The following is a 16,970-nucleotide window of genomic DNA, read 5'->3' as shown; positions in this document are numbered from 1 at the left end:
ATTGGTTCCGGGGTGTGTTAAACGCAAATTCAGCTCTTTCCAGTGCTAACTGTGGAACACGGTGTTCTACTCCAAGGGGAATTTCCCAAAGAGGAACAGACCTTGCCCTAGGGATGTGTTTAGTACTCTGCTGTGTGGTAAATCACTGTCTGCTCCTGCAGTTTCCTGCTTCTGCAGGTGGATGACAGTGGCTGATACCCCTAATCATCACAGGGTAACCTGCACTCAGGGTTCTGCACATTGTTTCAGTGCAGCAAAGAGCACAGAGCCTGGGGAATTGGGGGAAATGAGCTCTTGGGGGAGAAAGCTGCAAAAAAAGGCCTTTGTAACACTGTTCTGACCCAACCAAAGTGTCTGCTGCTGTTTCTTACATTGCTGAGCTCTTGCAGTGTGTTTCTGCTGACTTTGGTTTCTGTGTGCCTGGGTCTGCAGTGAGTCCCATGCCCTGGGCCCCGTGGAGGCTTTTGAGGAGTAAATGCTGTTGCTGTGTGGTGGATCTCTAAGCCCTCTTCCTGCCATGAACGTAATTCCCGTGCCTTTTCCTCTCTCCCAGTTCCTGTCTCTATAAAAATAGGGAGTGGAATTATGGGCTGGGGCCATCCAGTATCAAGTGTGTTTGTATTTGCCCAACCAGGGTTTTATCTGCAGTGATTAACTCCACTCATTGGAAACTTGCTTTCCCTGGAAACCGTTTCAGTTCTGTCCTCAAAAATGGCCTAAAATGCTTGTCCTGCAGCTTGTCCCTCAGGTCCTTAAATCCCTGTTAATGCTTCCCCTGTTGCTTGCATTTTGTCCCTGCTGTGGTTCTGCTGAGGTCAGACTTCCCTTTTGTTTTCTTTCCCTTCTGCCTTCCGCTAACGAGACATTTTTATGATTTTTTAGCATTCTGGGTGCTTTTGTGGCATGCAGGTTAAAAGTACAGGCTGTTAATGCAACAAATGCTACTGTGCTGTCTGCAAATGCCCAAGGGGAGCAAACTGGGACATCTCCCAGCATGTCCCTCCCACCCTGTCCCACTAATCCCTGCACAGGTTCTTGCCCCTCACTGCTGTGTTTGTTCCCAGTGTTTGCCAGGACTATGCCATTGGGAAAGGGGTTGGCTGGAGGGTGATTGTGGAGGCTGGGCTGGATTTCTGCCCTTCCCTGGGCAGTGCAGTGTCCAGTGCACTTTGATCCCTGGAGGGAGGCTTGGCAGAGGCAGCTGGCACTCTGCCCAAGCTGGGAACGGGCTCCACAGCACGCCTTGCTGCGTTCCCAGTGAGAGAGAGGGTGGGAGTGTGTGGGTCAGGATGAGGCCTCTGCTCTGGGCTGCCTGCAGCCAGCTGCTGCCCAGGGCAGCTGGGCTCTGTGCTCCCAAGCCAGCTGTGACCACCATGGTGACAGCATCACACCACAGCCTGCGGCCTCCAGCCCTTCTGGCTGCCTCCAGCTCCCCAGCCAGTGTGTCTGCAGGGCTCCTCCAGCCCCTGGTCCCAGGGAGCAGAGCCCCCAGCTGCTGGAGCTCGCAGTTCAATGTGCCCCCCAGTGCCCTGCTCGTGGCCCGGCCTGTGGGGGTCTGCTCCATGATGAAGCTTCCCGTGCAGGCGTCTGCGGAGGGACTGGACGTGGCGTTTGTGGGTGTCCCGCTGGACACAGGCACGTCCAACCGGCCAGGAGCCAGGTAAGGGCCAGCCAGGGAAGCTCATGCTTCCCTCTGGCCATCGGGCACGGCTCTCCTGTGGTGAGAGGGGTGCTGGGGACAATGCCCGGTGGCATTTCCCAGCCATGTCACGGCCCAGGTTCGGCCCGCGTCAGATCCGCGCCGAGTCGGCCATGCTGAGGAGGTTCAACGGCAGCACCGGGGCCGCGCCCTTCGACTCCCTGCGGGTGGCCGACATCGGGGACGTGAACGTGAACCTCTACAACCTGCCCGACAGCTGCCGCCTCATCCGGGACTCCTACCAGGAGATCGTGGCCTCGGGCTGTGTGCCCCTCACCTTGGGTAGGAGCCCCGGTCTCCCTGTCCTGCCACTGCATCCTGGCTCTGCCAAACTCCCTCTGCTTCTCCTGTCATTCAATCCAGCCTTGGCAGAAGGCGAGCGATGAATCCGTTCCCTGCCTGGGCTGTTGTGCTGTATCATGGGTAAATTCACAGGCTCTCCACTGAACAGAATGTTCTGTGATGCCTCTTCCTTTGGGTCAAAAACGAGGAGGATGGGTCTGTCTGCAAATAATACCATTGACGTGTTTTTGGTGTGCTGTTGAGCAGGACCCAAAGCAAGAGCAGGTGTTGTCCCTTGTGTCCCTCCAGCTGAGCGAGCACCAGGCTTTGCACGAAGCCTGATTTGGGTGCGTGTTCAAGTTCGCAGCTGTTAGTGCTTGGCATTAGTGCTGCTGAAGGCAGTGAGTGTGTGGAGTAACGAGGGGCAAGTCACCAGTTACAGCGTCCTAGAAGCTGATCAAATATCTGTTTATAAGCCCAATCAAGGATCCTGCTCCAAGGCTGTCCCTGCTGGCAGTTCTGCATATCTGGTCCTCCCTAAAAGGAAGACCAGGAGAAGAGAAGACCCAGGAGAGGAAGCAACCTGCACATGGGAGTGTTAGTTTTCCTTTGGCAATGAAGCCCTGCATAAATAAGTGCAGGATAAATGCAAAGAGGGGAAAAAATTACTTAGGAGCAAAAGTAATGAGCACTGAGCAGCTTCTGTAGTGTATTCCCCCTCTTCCCTGTGTCTTCTTGCAGGTGGAGATCACACCATAACATACCCAATCCTGCAGGCTCTGGCTGCAAAGTAAGTTTCTAATCTGGAGATGGAGAGAAAGGACCTGGGAAGGAGCCTCAGCAAGGCTCCAGGTTTGCTGTCCCTGCTGTTGGCAGGGCCACCACACACGGGACAGGACTAGCGTGGCCACCGTGTCTCGAGCAGGCACGGTCCCGTGGGGCTGGTGCACGTGGATGCTCACACGGACACCGGGGACACGGCCCTGGGGCAGCGGATCTACCACGGGAGCTCGTTCCGGCGCTGTGCGGAGGAAGGGCTGCTGGACTGCGGCCGCGTGGTGCAGATCGGCATCCGAGGCTCCTCCTATGACCCCGATCCTCAGAAGTACTGCCGGGAACAGGTAAACTGATCCGCACACAGAGCTCTGTGCTCCCCCTGCCATAAATACCGCGTCAGTAACGTTTACTTGGCTTCAGACGGGAAATAAATGCATTTTTTTGCCTCTTGTTCCATGCCAGCGGCTTGTCTGCAGGACAGGCACTCCCGGCTCGCAGAATGTCAGCTGGGTGGGGAGTTTGTGTGTGTGGGGAGTGGAAGTATTTCCAGGTGCACTTCTGCAGCTTGGCCCTGGAATGAGGATTGTTCCCGGTAGATATTCCCCAGCAGGGCAGGGGATGCTCCTCATCTCCCCCCTTTCCTGTGCTCCCGCAGGGTTTCCGCGTGGTCCCAGCTGAGGAGTGCTGGATGAAGTCCCTGGAGCCGCTGATGAGGGAGGTGAGGGCGCAGATGGGGGAGAGGCCGATGTACATCAGCTTCGATATCGACGGGCTGGACCCCGCCTACGCCCCGGGCACCGGCACCCCCGAGATAGCCGGGCTCACACCTGCACAGGTGAGGGACACGCTGCCCTGCCCAGGGGGAAAGGGCTCTTTTGCTCCCTTAAAGGAGGTCGTTTCACCAGCACTGCAAAGTGGAAGTTAGGGAGGCCAGGAAGTGTTTCCTCATGGTGGTGAGGAAGGAAAATGTGGAACTGATGTGATTTGTTCTCTAGAGGCTGGGTTTCCTTACTGGAATATGGGGAAAGCAGAGCCTGGACCGGTCTGTTAGGTCAGATGTGTTTCTTGATCCCAAATCCATGTTTTTCCCTAGGCTTTGGAGATTATTCGTGGCTGCAAAGGCCTGAACATAGTGGGGTGTGACCTTGTGGAAGTTGCACCAATGTATGATGCCTCTGGTGAGTCTGAAGATGCCTGAGGGCAAGACAAGTGCCTGGCACAGGTGCCTGGGGGTGAAAGCTGTTGGATATACACAGATTTCCTTTTTTTTGCTTGTTTTTTTAGGCAATACAGCCCTCCTGGGGGCAAACCTACTGTTTGAGATGCTGTGTGTCCTCCCAGGAGTGAAGACACTGTGAGAGCACTTCCCACCTGCCCTGGGGAAACGCTTCTCTGTGTTCTCAGCCAGGCTTTCCATGTCCCCTCCCCTTCAGACAGCTGCAGCCAGCATGGGCTTTGCAGCATGAAATAAATGCCATTTACTACTAGAAAAGGTATTTTTTAGCTGGGAAACTGTAGGGAACAGGCTAGACACCCCATTTAACTGGGGTCTGGAGCTTTGGAGCTGGCCTGGGAAAGGCATAGATGAGGCTAATGCCATTTTGCCTCTGGAATGATTCACCCAGCTCACAGGGCTCCTGGAAAAACTCTCACTGGTGAAAGGTTTGAGCCATTAGGATGTTGCAGCAGGACAATGAATTTGGAAGAAGGGAGGACATGGAGGGGGCCTGTGCCTCCTGCTGAGAGTAGGGAGATATTTGTCTAGATTGTCTGCTGGTGGAATAACCAGGAGTTTCCTATGGCAGGAGCAGTTTAACGCTCCTGAAATGTCTGAGAGGACATGGAGGTGAGGTTAGTTTGGACATGGAGACACAGAGCCACCTCATCACACATTAAAATAGTTTATTTTGGTTGCGAAACTGTAATTGTCTTAAAACAAAATGACATCAGTGCCTGATCACAAATACAAAAACAAAACAAAACCCCCCAAAAATAAAAAAGACAAGTTTGCCAAATAAGTTAATTTCCCCCCTCCCAGTATCAAAAGTGCAAAATAGGTACCTAGTTCTCAGTCCTACTTGTCAGGCTGCGCTCGTGTCCTGGCTCCTGGTTGCTGTGGGTGAAGGGCAGAGACAGGGACAGGGAGGAGTTTGGGAACAATCTCCACTCTGGGGCCTGTATCCCTTTGCCTCAGCTCTGAGCACTGTGCCATCGCTCAAATCTCACTAGGAAAGTGCACTAGGACCCAATCTCCTCAATCTTTGGATTACAAATCACCGCGTGTGGAACAGAATCACAAGTGTTCAGAAAATGATGGGGTGATGGTTCATGGCTGCTGGGAGAGGGCAGATCCTGGGATAAGCAGCTCTGACCGTGGTCTCAAGACAGCAAACACCTGGAGTGCCATGCTGGCACTAACCAGGGGGCAGAGCAGCTTGGCTTTTGCTTCAACTTAGGCAAAATTTCCATAAAAATCCAGGAGCTGTGCTCCTGTCCAGCCCCAGCCAGCACCAGTGGACTGATGCAAACACTCCCTGGCTGAAAGGGGAGGTTACCTGTGCTAAAAAGAAAATAAATCCAATGATTCTGGCAGCATGCAACACACAATGGATGTGAAGGCCATAAAGCCTTCTCCCCTTCCTCAGGGTTGGGCTGAATTCCCTCACTTGTAGCATAACTAGGCACTTTTTTTCATGAGTTGAGGGTTTTCTCCTTGTTTCTGATCAGCTGAAGAAACAGCAGAGAGCCAGAGAGCATTCTTCTGCTATTGCAAATGTTTAAGATGTTATGTGGAGCCTTCTGCTGGGCTAAAAACTATTCCAACCACATCCTGCATGGCAAGCTGTGGGAAAAGTGAAGGAGTGCTGCAGTGATTGCTCCAGCCAGGTGGAAATGAAGTCTAGAAGCATCAGGCTGGTGTTTCACTCCTTCTCTGCTCTCTATCAGCACTGCCTGTGTGTGTTCACAGGAGCTTCACAGGAGCTCCAGGGCAGGGAGAAGACTTCACCTTCCTTCCTTCCCTCTACTTTAGTGCCTCATTCTGTGGCCCAGAGTGCACTGGGCTGGAATTAACTTACATTAATTAACCTCACATAGGGTCGTTTGTAGTATTGCAGCCTTTATTTGAAGCACGTTGTACAGGGGATCTGAGGTACCTGTGGGGGCTGGAGCATGCCAGTCTGCTCCCAGGATGGGGAAATGCAATGAGGCAAGGCTTTGGGAGCAATTAGGGCACACAGGGAGTGCAATGACTGGAGCATTCCCAACTTCTCTGCGGGATCAGCAGCTAGCTCAGGGGTTGGCAGTTATTCCTACTGACTGGCTGCTCTGCTAAGATGGTAACTAAAGTGGCAAGGGCTGAGTCTGGAATTAACACCATGTGTTCACTGAGTGCTCTGTGCTCCAAGCCCTGTGACAAAGGCCACTGGCCCCCATCCCTGTGCTTTGGCAATGCTGGAGCCTGATGGTGCCCCAGGGTTCCAGATCCATGGAAGGAGGAGGCCTGGGCGCCAGTGTCAGCCCCGGTGCAGTGAGAAGGAAGAACAAACCTCACAGGATTTCAGTCCTTGCCACAAAGAGAAGCCCTGCTGCCTCACTATGTCACTCAAGGAGTGTTAAGCAGCCACCAGGCTGCTGTTTATCATCCTTCTGCCTTACCCAGGGGCACCCTTTCCCTGTGGTGCTGGAAGCAGCTACAGCAAAGCAATGTCCAAACCCAGGGCTGTGCAGCTGCTCTAACCTCACACACCCCCAATGCTTCCAAAAGATGAAAGAAATACCCAAGCAAACAAACACAAAGCCACGAGAGCAGCCTGAGTGTGCAGAAATGGAGGTTTGGGGTAAGAAGGAAATGGGTGAGAGGCTGAAACCCAACATCTCAACCTCCAACTAAACCAAAGGAGCTTCACACGCACGCAACAGTCTGATGATACAGCACTTCTGGGGCAACATTTCAAGAATACAATCATTGAAGGTTGAGGTTCCTTGATACAAAGGAAGGTTGGTTTGTACTACAGCTGGAAAGGTGTTTGCAAGGAGCCCAGGTGACTCCCTGGCAGCTACGTAGACTTTTTTACACATCTACTGGCTCATAGCAGCTCACGCCTACAATCTGAGGACGCAGGTAAAATTATGGCTCTAGGATACATCGTCTAAAATCGACAGAAGCAGAAAAGGCATCTGGAAAATCAACATGACATTTAAATGACTCAACACTTTGACAGTATTTTACGGCCGTGCCCTTTCCCTCCCTGTTATGGTTCAGCCAGTGGAACCATGACACGAGGAGCATGAAACATGCAGATCGCCCACGAGCCTGCACTATGGGGGGCTCCCAGCTAAGGTCTGCTACAAGGGAGATGCTCCTAACCGGATTCTGCATCACTTACCATGGGGAAAGCCGAGAGAGTACCACTGCCTGGTGGGAGGAGGCCTTTCGGAAGGGCAGGGCCTGGAGAGTCTGCAGGGTCTTGCCAGAGTTACACCATGCACCATGGGCTAAGCACACGGGGACGGGGAGGGAGTACCATGACCCGGCCTGCACCACTGGCCACAGCTGGTCCAGACCCAGGGAGGTCACGGATTTCTTCAACTGAGGTAAAACAAGAGGTGGGATGGGGGCGACTCGGGAAGCAGACGTGGCAGGACGAGAGGGGCACAATGGACTTCTTGGCTCTGGGGTTGTACAGCGTCCAAACGCACGGTGGGGCGGCGGAGGGCACACGGGCGCGCTTGGCTGCGCTCCCGGGCTCCAGAGACGGGAGGTGTGTTCTAATTGCCGGCCCCAGGAAAGTTCATCTAAAACCTAAAGTCCATTCATCAAGCTTGCTTGAGTATTCCTGGAAAGAGCTGTCCCTTGTCATCTTCATAAAAAGTTTGTCCCCTTAGAATCTCTGTAAAATTCCTCAGTCTAGTGCAGGCCACGAGGGGATATAGAACCTCTGTAAGGAACCCTCTAGAAGGCGTTCCATCCAAAAGGACAATTTGTGTAATTTGTTTTTAATGGATCTAGATCCCGGGCTGCAGGAGGATTTCCCTCTGGCTTCTGCATGTTGTAAAGCATCGTAATCCTCGCACGATCCCAGGGTTCCCCCCTCGTCCCCTGATCTGTGAGGCTTAAAGAGGCAGAAGTATTTCTTGTGGCCGTTCAGAGCCAGGACATAGCCCGTGTAGTCACGCTCCAGGAAATGCTTGTCGTACTGGTTTGGGATGGGGGCCGCATCCTGTGCAAACTCCAGCAGATACTCCAGCCACTCTCGGTGCTTGTCCAGGCTGAGGAAGGAGAAGTGAAGAGAGCTGCTTCTGGGGGAAGAGCAGAGAAGATACTGGGATTAGCACGTGTCCTGGGTCTGGCTGGATTCCTACTGAACAGGTAAGGAATTGTCAACAAGGACAGCACAGTGCTGTGTTGCTGCAGCTCCTTTTTCAGCTCAGTGTATGCAGCACTGTCGTGCTTTCTATTTGTCAAATCATGGCTCCAGTCAAAGTGGCACCAGCACCCAACCCCTCTGGCCACCACCACCAAGTCTGGCTGGGAACAGCCTCTTGGTTTTTGGTGGCTCATTGCCACTGATGAGGGCAGAGGCCGCTTTGATCAACAGAAGCATTCACTCCTGGCAATGGAGCCACTCCCACTCCTGACGTGTCACCACAGCAGCATCACACAAGTGGTTAATTCAGCAACAGAAGCCTGGGAGAGGGCCCAGCCTACCCTGTGAACATGTAGACTTCCAGGGCGAACTTCTGGAGCAGTGGGGTTTTGGTGGAGTTGGACAGGATCAAGACGACGTTCATGTGCCCTGGCCTCAGGCGCACCAAGTTACTGGTGTAGTTGATGTCCGTTAGCTCAGTCACCTCCACAAAGCTCTTTTTGGGAATCCTGCTGCAACAAAAACACTGAGTGAAAGGGGGGCAAAAGACTGGGAGCAACTGAGGATGGAGAAACTGTGAGTGCATTTGCCAGCCCGTTATGCTGAGCCATCCCTGTGCCCTGTAGCAAAAGCCAATGTAACTGGTGCAATAGCTTGGTTTGCACCTCTCTCAATGAGTGGGTCAGACCTTTACCTCTCCCCTGAGGATGCTCTCTTGGGCAAACTTGGTGGGAATTGTTTAATAAGCAGATTAGTGTCCCCTTGTCCTTGCTGGCTGGGTTCTGGCTGCATACTGGTCCTCCTTCCTTGCTGTGCCTGCACTGCCCTGCACAACTGCACTATGTGCAACTTCAGCACTTCTCTGCTCTTTACTAACCCTCCTTGCACAGGTGCTCCCTGAGCAATGCTTCTGCAGAAAACATTCTGGAAAAGTTAGAGGGGGAACCTGTTAGTCTCTTTGCTGAAGCTCACGTCGTTCTTCTCCGTCTTTGCAGCCGTTTCTTCTTTCCCCGAGGGTGGAGCGTCCCTTGTGTCACTCGAATCACTGCAGAGGAAAAGCATTTTGTGCGTGTTTAAGGCTTTGGGGTTGGACTGAAGAGCTATCCCTGAGGGCATTTTGGTGCACACTCACCTGAAAGCCTGAACAATAACAGTGCCAAAGAGAATGAAGAGCGCAGAGAAGAGCAAGGACAGGAGTGGCATCATTTCTCGCCTGAGGGAAGATGTGCAAACAGCAGTCAGATCTGTGAGTTCACATTTTCTGCCTTGATTTCAGTTCCTGCCTATGTCAGATAACATAGGCAGTGTGCCTTCCCCAGAAACTCAGCTTGTTTCTTGGGTCTTAAAGGCCATCATATTTTTGAGTGCTGTCCTGCTCCCACCCAAAAGGATGCTAAAATTGGATCTGTTTTAAGATAAGGTGACAAGGAAGCTATGAATACCAACAATGGATGCCCAATCCATACCAGTTACTGTGAAACAAACTGTCCCACCAGTCTGAGATGTAGTCCACTGTGGAGTAGAACCATCGGATAAGGAACATCTGTTTGAAAAGAATGAAAAGCAAAAAATGAAATGACAAAACTATAAAGAGCCCCAACGGGTTCACAGCATGCCATGAGATTCCTTCTGTAAGCAAGAAATCTTCCAAGAGTTTTGCCTTGTTTTTTAAAATAAAAATAATCCTCTGAACAACCATAATGGGACTGTCCACAAAGGTGACATGAATGTCAGGCATCTGGAAAGGCTGTGCACTTACAGGAGCGAGCTCATCATTCAGGTCTGCCACAACAGTCTCTGATGACAGAAGGCCAGGGTCTGTCCTCAGCTGGTCCAGGAGATCCAGGAGGATGAAGTTGTCCTCTTTGCTGCCTTGCCAGGCCTCCTCTAAGACTTTATAGGCGATCTTCCCTGCATTATTGCGTCTCTCCAGAATGACCACCTGGACGAGCCAAGAGCATGGCACACATCAGAGAGGAAGGGGCTTTTGTTTTCTTCTAGACAGATGATTCATTTCAAACCACTGCCCAGAATCAGGTGTCACATCAAGGTACAGCATCAATTAAATGACAGGCTAAGAGAAGAAGGGATTAAAAAAATAAAACCCTCACAGCTGATCTTCCACGATACTTCTCCTCATCCATGAGCAAGGAGTCTGCGAATTCTGGCTGCCGATCACTGTAGATGTGCACAAACCTCAGCGTGTCTTTTGTGTTGGCCACAGCAAAAGTCAAAAATGCCTCATAAGCCTCAGCAAACTTCTCTCCTTCCTCAGTAAGCAAGACCACGCAGTGCCTGGGTGACACAATGAGATGCAGATTAAGAGCCAGTCTGGAGGTGAGAGGGAATGACCAACCCCTTTCCTCTTGGCAGAACAAAGTGACAAACCAGAAGCGACTCTAGGAGCAGCGCCAGAGCCTTGGGAAACAAAATGGGAACCCCTCACTTACTTCCGCTGACGGTGAGACTTTTTCACAGGACACAGCTCCTGGAACAGCCTCTGGCTGGTGAGCCTGGCCACCATGAGGAACTTATTCTGGGAAAGGAAGTCATCAATGAGCTGCTTCTTCATTTCTCGTGCCTGGCAAGGACCAAGAAAGCAGAAGTCGGAAATGAGCAGGAAGAGGAGGGGAAAGCTGTCGGATGTTCCTGGAGAAGGCTGCCAGCCCTTGTGGTCATCCCTGCAATCACTCAAGATGTTTTGAGGTCCCAAGACTGGAAAGTTACAGGTGTCCCCGCTCCCCAACAGGCTGGAGTGCCCCAAGCTTCTCTTGTCCTAACACTCTCTCTCCTCCTCCAAAGTCTGAGTTTAAGCTGAGAACAAACACTCTTCCTCCAAACTGCACCACTGACCATGCCCTCATCACCAGCTCGGTCAGAAAAGCTCTGTGCCCGTTTCCCTAAGCTCTTGGAGAGGGCTCTGAGTGATACCTGCACAACGTCAGCGGGTCGGTCGATGTGCTCCTTGAAGATCATCATGGTGGGAGTGTAGACGTTGATGTTGTACTGGCTGGACAACTCCTCGGTGCCTCGCAGTCCGACGTACACGTAGCCAAAGGAGAGGTAATCTCGGTAGGCAAAGGCCGTCAGCTGGGCAGGAGGAAATCCCCAGCATAGTTATGTTACAGTGTAAGCATTTGCTCCCCCAAGTGCCCGTGGTGACGTTGCTCCAAGAACACATCCCGCTGTTTCAATCCCATCATCTCCCTCACTGAACCAAATTTTGCATCCTCTTAGTCATTGTGCCAGGAGTCTCCACGGATCCACAGCTTTATTTACAGCCTGACATGTTGTAGGGTGGCAGGGGCTTGTTAGGAAATGGGATTTTCAGCAACCCAAATTAGATAGGCCACAAACATCTCTCATTCTCAACAAAGGTTGTGCACCTGTGTTGCTGCTACCTCTGAAACACACCTGCACCTTCACACCCATGAAGGGTAACTGTGTCAGGACGAAGAAACAGACTCCTTACAAAGCTGGTCACCTGGACATATCATTTACAACCTGCACAAATCACCTTGCTCTCCTCAAGCCAGTCAGTGGTGTCTGGAAGCATCAGTCCACCTCTGCTCATGGCAGTGGCGTGCTGTAATTTGGAACATCTGGATTTGTAAGCAAGGCAACAATGCAGTGAGAGAAATGACATTACCTTGTATAACAATGGCACAACTGGCATGTGATCGAAGAGCAGCACGTGGGGCTTGTTGTCTTTCCTCCAGTGGGACAGAAAGCGGATGTAGTTTTTATCTGTAATCTTTAGACAGAAGCAGAATATCAGTTTAACCTCTGAGCTGTCAGATATCAATTTATATATACATAAAAATGGAAACCCAAGGGTTAAAAGAAGCCTGAGCGCTCCAGTAAACCTGCTCTGTTTCAGGTGTGCTACCTCTCAGAAAGCACATAAATGGCTGCAGTTACTGTAGAAGGGGAAATTATCCCTATTTTTGGGGTGAGAAGTCCAATAACTCCAATAACCAGAAGACAAGTGAAGAGTCCATTGGGGAAGGTGACCCAAGGGAAAATGAGGTGAGGTGAACAAGGCCATGAGCAGAGGCCAGGCAGGTGAGAGTGCTGTGGGGGCTGACCCAGCCACATCACAGGGGTGGTGGGCGTCTTAGGACTCTGTCAAAAATCACCAGAAGGCTGAAACACAGTAATATTTTATCAGTTAGGAGATTTTACTTATGACTTTGAAAGGGCTCACACTGCAAGTTCGTTTCAAAGGTCTGAAGAAGACTGGGCAAAACAAACGGGACTCTGTGTCAGTGAGTTTTAGCAGACATGACCTATGAGGTAGCAAGTGGTCCCTAATTTCCTGGATGAAATGCCAAGAAAGCAGGAGAGAAGTGAAATCCAGCAGGTTCCTGTTCTAGGGATAGCTTGGGTAGAGCCCTGGCAGCTGTGGGGTGTCACAGCTGGGGTCAGCTGCCACTAGAATCACTGGTGTGACCATGCAGTAACAGGATCCTCTTTTCAAGGACTAGTGTTACAGAGCTGTGGGGTGGGAACACTTCTGACAGCTCCAGGGCTTGGAGCTTTGTGCCACAGATCAGCTTGGAGCCTGAATTAAATAGATTATCCACCGAAACAGTCAAGGAGAGAGGGATCTCCAGGCAGAGAGGAACAGCAGCATCTCACACCCCTGCTAGAACCTACCTTTTCAACAAGATTCCCTGGCAGAAGGTTCTCCATGAACTGCCGCAGGTTTTCCCGAACAACAGCATTGTGGAAGAAGGTTATTTTCCCATTAATGAGCCCCAGCAGGGTTGGAGTGCTGTGGGCACCCAGATGGTGGGCGAGGCGCCGTTCGTACCCCGCGTGAACGACGCCGATTCCTGCTCCTGGAAAAGGAGAGCACCGGGTTCACCTCTAAGATCCCCCACAACCCAAATGCCCAGTGCAAAACTGATTACCTGCTCCTTTGCCCAGCACCCTGCTTTGGAGTTAGGAATGTTTGGGAGAGCATTAGGATAAAACCCTGAGGACATCCACCGGGTCTAAACTGGGTCACACAAACCTGAAGGCAAACCACTGCAGCCTTACGAGGCGAGGGACACACACCCAACCCCAACAACCGCATCCTTACCCAGAGCCTCCAATTCCTGAGCAACTTCCTTCCACACGGGCTCGATGTGGATGCAGCTGAAGCACCAGTCTGAGGTGATTTTAATGAGGTAAGGTTTCTTGAAGCTATCTGGCACGATTTCATTGATGTAGTGGGAAAAGTGGAGCAAATACTTGTCGTCGGAGGTGTCACGCCTCTCGGAATTGAAAGGGAAATGGAAGAAGGACTCATCAAAATAGAAGCCATCGTGGAAGCGGTGGAACTGGCGGTGCTGATGCTGAGAGAAGCCCTGGCTTTCCCCAGCATCTCCGTAGCGATCAAAGTTTGCCCTCTTTTCCTCATTGGAGAGAATCTGGAAAGCAAATGATGGAAAAATGATTGCCTGAAACCATGAGGGGGAACTGCCCTGACTGTAATCCCTCAGTAAATAACATAAGCAATGTGCAGTCTTTGCTGCACATCAGACAGATAAATATTTTGGAAAAAGGAAGCATCACATCCTTCTCTTTGGTAAATAAGGGTAAAAAACCCTGAAAGTCCAAAGAAAAGGAGCCCCTAAATCCAGACTGCTGTACCCACTTCTGTAACCAACAGCTCCTCGGGTCTGAACATTCTGTGTTCTGAGCACAAACACTTTTCTGGAGTGGATTTTCCTGGTGTCTCTTTGAATCTACAAGGTTCAGAAAGTGCCAGAAGTTTCACTGAGCAGCCAAAAGCCCTGCAGAGAAACTGCACTTTTTTAGCAGGGAAATAAAGATTTATTTTGATTTTCATGGACTTGGCTGCCACAAACTGGAGCAACCAATTTCCAGAACGTGCAAATAACTACTGCTAAGACTAATTTGAGGTGACTAAATCCCTGTGATGATGAACATTGCTTACATGACCCCAAAATGCTTTTATGTATATGTGACACAGTCAACATGCTGGTCAGCTGGGCAGGGCTTGGGGAATACCCACTCCTTCCTTCTTTGAGGCTTTTTAGGCAGAGCAAGGCAGACCTGTAGCAAAGTATTTACAGCAGAAACCATGCTGGTGACCCCAGTGGCTCTGTCAATAAAGCTGAGCAAATATTTAGGTGGGTAATGTCCACCTCCACAGCGTCAAGCACCTTTCCCACACAGACATACACTGGAAAAACACAAAGCAATGTATGGAAAACTAAGGTCACTTAATGTTAACGATAGCAGGAGTTCACAGGAAGCATGTGTTACCTCATAGGCCTTGCTAATCTGGATGAATTTGTCCTCTGCTCCTGGGTCCTTGTTTTTGTCAGGGTGCCTGTGGGGCAGAACCAGAGGAAAAGGGGTCAGTGGGGGAGCTGTTTGGAGGTGAGGAGGACATGGGCAGTGAGGGCGTGCACTGAGATCCCCGAGGCTGAGATCAGATTTATACCCAGCACATGCTGTTCCTGCCCAAACCCCATCCCAAAATGCAGCACTGGGATGTGGGCTGTGTGCCTGTGGGCCTGTCCCTCTCTCTGCTCCATCTCCAGCAGCCTGAGCCCAGGACATGGAGTGTGTCCCTTCCTAGCAATGCCTCCCTTGGCTGCTGCCCTACATAACTACTGGGTTCTTCCTTGAATCACCTCCTGCCATGGCCTCGGGGATGTCTCACACAGAACAACACAGGCTCTAAAAGCTGCAGGTAAGCCTACTTTATTAATTTTATTTCTATGCTGTAAGCCTGCCCCTCACCACACACCACCTGCATGAGGGGTGTGACATTTGCGCATCCAACCCATTTCCCTTCCACAGCAAAGTGACTGAATGGCCCTTGGACATCCAGGTATCAAGCTGAGACTTCAACCCTCGTGTTTTAGAAGCTCCCAGGGAGAAATTTTGCTCCCCACAGCGAGACTCCAAGAGAACTTTTGCCCTCATCACCTGACTCTGGGAGAACTTCCCCTTGCAGCCAGACTCCAGGAGAACTTTTCCCCCTACAGCCAGACTCCAGGAGAACTTTTCTCCCTGTAGCCTGATTCTGGGAAAACTTTTTCCCTTTGTAACCAGACTCTGGAGGAACTTTTTTCCTGCAGCCAGACTCTGCAACAATTTTCCCCCCACGGCCACACTCCAGGAGAACTTATCCCTCTGTAGCCAGATTCCAGGAGAACTTTCCCCCACCCGTAGCCAAACTCCGTGCGAATTTTCCCACCCCAGCCAGACTCTGGGAGAACTTTCCCCCCCTGCATCGTGATTCTGGGAGAACTTTTTCCCCTCGTAAGCAGACTCGGAGCGAACTTCTCCCCCCGCAGCCGGACTCCAGAGGGTTTTACAGCAGTATCGCCGGCATGCAGCATCTACGTGTGTGTCAGGCTGACGGCCGGCCTGCGAGGACGCCGGGGCGCGCCGCCAGGCGAGGCGGCTCACGGCACCGCGGGCCGCGGGGCCTGCCGCTGTCACCGAGCCGGGGCCGGGATCCGCTCGGGGCCGGGCGGAGGGGGTGCAAGGGCAGCACGTACCATTCCCGGGCGAGCCGCTTGTAGGCCTTCTTGATGTCGGCCTGGCTGGAGCTCCGGCCGACCCCCAGCACGCGGTAGGGGTCGAACTCGCCCGGCGCGGCCGCTGCCAGCGCCGGCAGCAGCAGGAGGAGCAGGAGGCAGCCGGCCCGTCCCGGCTCCATGGTCCGGCGGGCCGCGGGCGGAGGAGCGGACGTGCCGCCCTCCCGCACCGAGCGCCGCCGCTTCCGGCGCGCCCGCCCGCCGTCCCCATGGAGACCGAGCTCTTCCGGGAGACCGGGGCTGCCGGCGGCGCGCTCGGAGGTGAGGGCCTGCGGAGGGGCCGCGGCAGTGCCGTGCCGTGGGTTCGGAATGGGGATGGTGGCAGCCGTGTCCTGGGGGGCATTGGGCTGGGGGGAGAGGATTGTCCCGCTCTGCTCTGCGCTGGGGCGGCCTCACCTGGGATATTGAGGGCAGGTGTGGGCACCGCAATATAAGAAGGATATTAAGGTGTTAGAAAGCGTCCAGAGGAGGGCAGAGAAGCTGGTGAAGGGCCTTGACGGGAGGAGGAGCGGCTGAAGGCACTTGGTCTGTTCAGCTGGAGGAGACTGAGGGGAGACTCATCCCAGTTACAGCTTTCTCTGAGGGGACGTGGAGAGAGACAGACACTGATCTCTGCTCTGGTGACAGTGACAGCTGGAATGGCTGGGAATGGCTGGAGCTCTGTCAGAGCAGGGTTAGGCTGGATGTTAGGAAAAGGTTCTTCCCTCAGAGGGTGGTCGAGCACTGAACAGGCTCCCCAGCGAATGGGCACAGCACAGAGCCTGTCTGAGTTCAAGGAGCTCCAGAGGACATGATGTGACTCATGGGGTGTCCTCTGCAGGACTGGGACTCGATGATCCATCTGAGTCCCCTCCAAGTCAGCATGTTCTGTGAGTCTGTTTTGGGTTTTTGCTAAGTTGTGTTTGTCCAAAGTCAAAGACTTCTTTCTTGTCTCATGCTCTGGCAGTGAGGAGGTTCACTAAGGAAACGGGGAGGGAGCACAGATGGGACAGGTGACCTGAACTGGCCAAAGGGATATTCCACACCACAGAATGCCCAGTGTATCAGCTGGGGGGAGTGACTGGCAAGGAGCTGGTCTGGGTTCAGGAAGGGGATCTGACATCAGTCAGTGGATGGGGAGCAACTGCATTGTGCATCACTTGTTTTCCCCTTTATTATCGTTGTTATTATTATTATTGTTATTGTTGTTGTTGTTATAATCTACCATTACTACTGTATTTTACTTTATTTTCAATTATTAAACTGTTATTTTCTCAACATGCAAGTTTTACT

General features: G+C 52.2%; 3 protein-coding genes across 5 annotated transcripts in view; 2 read left to right on the top strand and 1 right to left on the bottom strand.

Annotated features, from left to right (window-relative positions):
* The first annotated feature begins 38 nt into the window (after positions 1–38).
* On the top strand, positions 39–4,221 carry AGMAT (agmatinase). Its single transcript, XM_054294459.1, has 7 exons — positions 39–1,660; positions 1,779–1,981; positions 2,723–2,771; positions 2,907–3,102; positions 3,414–3,593; positions 3,852–3,936; positions 4,043–4,221. Exons 1-7 carry the CDS (start codon positions 930–932, stop codon positions 4,114–4,116), a joined length of 1,518 nt encoding a protein of 505 aa, XP_054150434.1. The 5' UTR covers positions 39–929; the 3' UTR covers positions 4,117–4,221.
* A 2,806-nt stretch (positions 4,222–7,027) lies between these two features.
* On the bottom strand, positions 7,028–15,866 carry DNAJC16 (DnaJ heat shock protein family (Hsp40) member C16). Of its 3 annotated transcripts, none has more exons than XM_054294453.1 (14): positions 15,660–15,866; positions 14,410–14,476; positions 13,217–13,547; positions 12,787–12,971; positions 11,777–11,881; positions 11,059–11,217; positions 10,578–10,708; positions 10,239–10,422; positions 9,887–10,069; positions 9,594–9,670; positions 9,260–9,340; positions 9,074–9,172; positions 8,469–8,639; positions 7,028–8,059 (listed from the first exon to the last, which is right to left on the bottom strand). In XM_054294453.1, the coding sequence occupies exons 1-14, from the start codon at positions 15,818–15,820 to the stop codon at positions 7,663–7,665; spliced, it is 2,331 nt and encodes a 776-aa protein (XP_054150428.1). In that variant the 5' UTR covers positions 15,821–15,866; the 3' UTR covers positions 7,028–7,662. The 3 variants fall into 3 exon arrangements, with proteins under 3 accessions (XP_054150428.1, XP_054150430.1, XP_054150429.1); XM_054294455.1 differs by having other exon boundaries at positions 7,028–8,056; XM_054294454.1 differs by having other exon boundaries at positions 8,469–8,636.
* An 85-nt stretch (positions 15,867–15,951) lies between these two features.
* The window catches only part of CASP9 (caspase 9), a 39,653-nt gene continuing 38,634 nt past the window's right edge, over positions 15,952–16,970 (top strand). The window contains exon 1 of the mRNA XM_054294504.1: positions 15,952–15,959. The gene's annotated coding sequence lies outside the window, so the exon portion shown is untranslated. The remainder of the gene's footprint in view (positions 15,960–16,970) is intronic.

Source organism: Melozone crissalis, unplaced genomic scaffold (genome assembly GCF_028551555.1).
Source record: "Melozone crissalis strain CALT ecotype California unplaced genomic scaffold, PUWL_Pcris_2 ptg000251l_1, whole genome shotgun sequence".
In the NCBI taxonomy this organism is placed as follows: Eukaryota; Metazoa; Chordata; class Aves; order Passeriformes; family Passerellidae; genus Melozone; species Melozone crissalis.
This window is presented reverse-complemented; position numbering and strand designations above follow the sequence as displayed.

What these genes read in the sequence shown, in the direction of transcription:
- DNAJC16 (XM_054294453.1), bottom strand. Translation starts at nt 15,820, where the DNA reads ATGGAGCCGGGACGGGCCGGCTGCCTCCTGCTCCTCCTGCTGCTGCCG. An exon ending in CAGGGAATCTTGTTGAAAAG is followed by an intron (nt 11,882 to 12,786) that starts GTAGGTTCTAGC and finishes TTCTGTCTAAAG; the next exon opens with ATTACAGATAAAAACTACAT. An exon ending in GACCCGCTGACGTTGTGCAG is followed by an intron (nt 10,709 to 11,058) that starts GTATCACTCAGA and finishes GGTCCTTGCCAG; the next exon opens with GCACGAGAAATGAAGAAGCA.
- AGMAT (XM_054294459.1), top strand. Translation starts at nt 930, where the DNA reads ATGCAACAAATGCTACTGTGCTGTCTGCAAATGCCCAAGGGGAGCAAA. An exon ending in AGAAGTACTGCCGGGAACAG is followed by an intron (nt 3,103 to 3,413) that starts GTAAACTGATCC and finishes GTGCTCCCGCAG; the next exon opens with GGTTTCCGCGTGGTCCCAGC. An exon ending in CCGGGCTCACACCTGCACAG is followed by an intron (nt 3,594 to 3,851) that starts GTGAGGGACACG and finishes GTTTTTCCCTAG; the next exon opens with GCTTTGGAGATTATTCGTGG.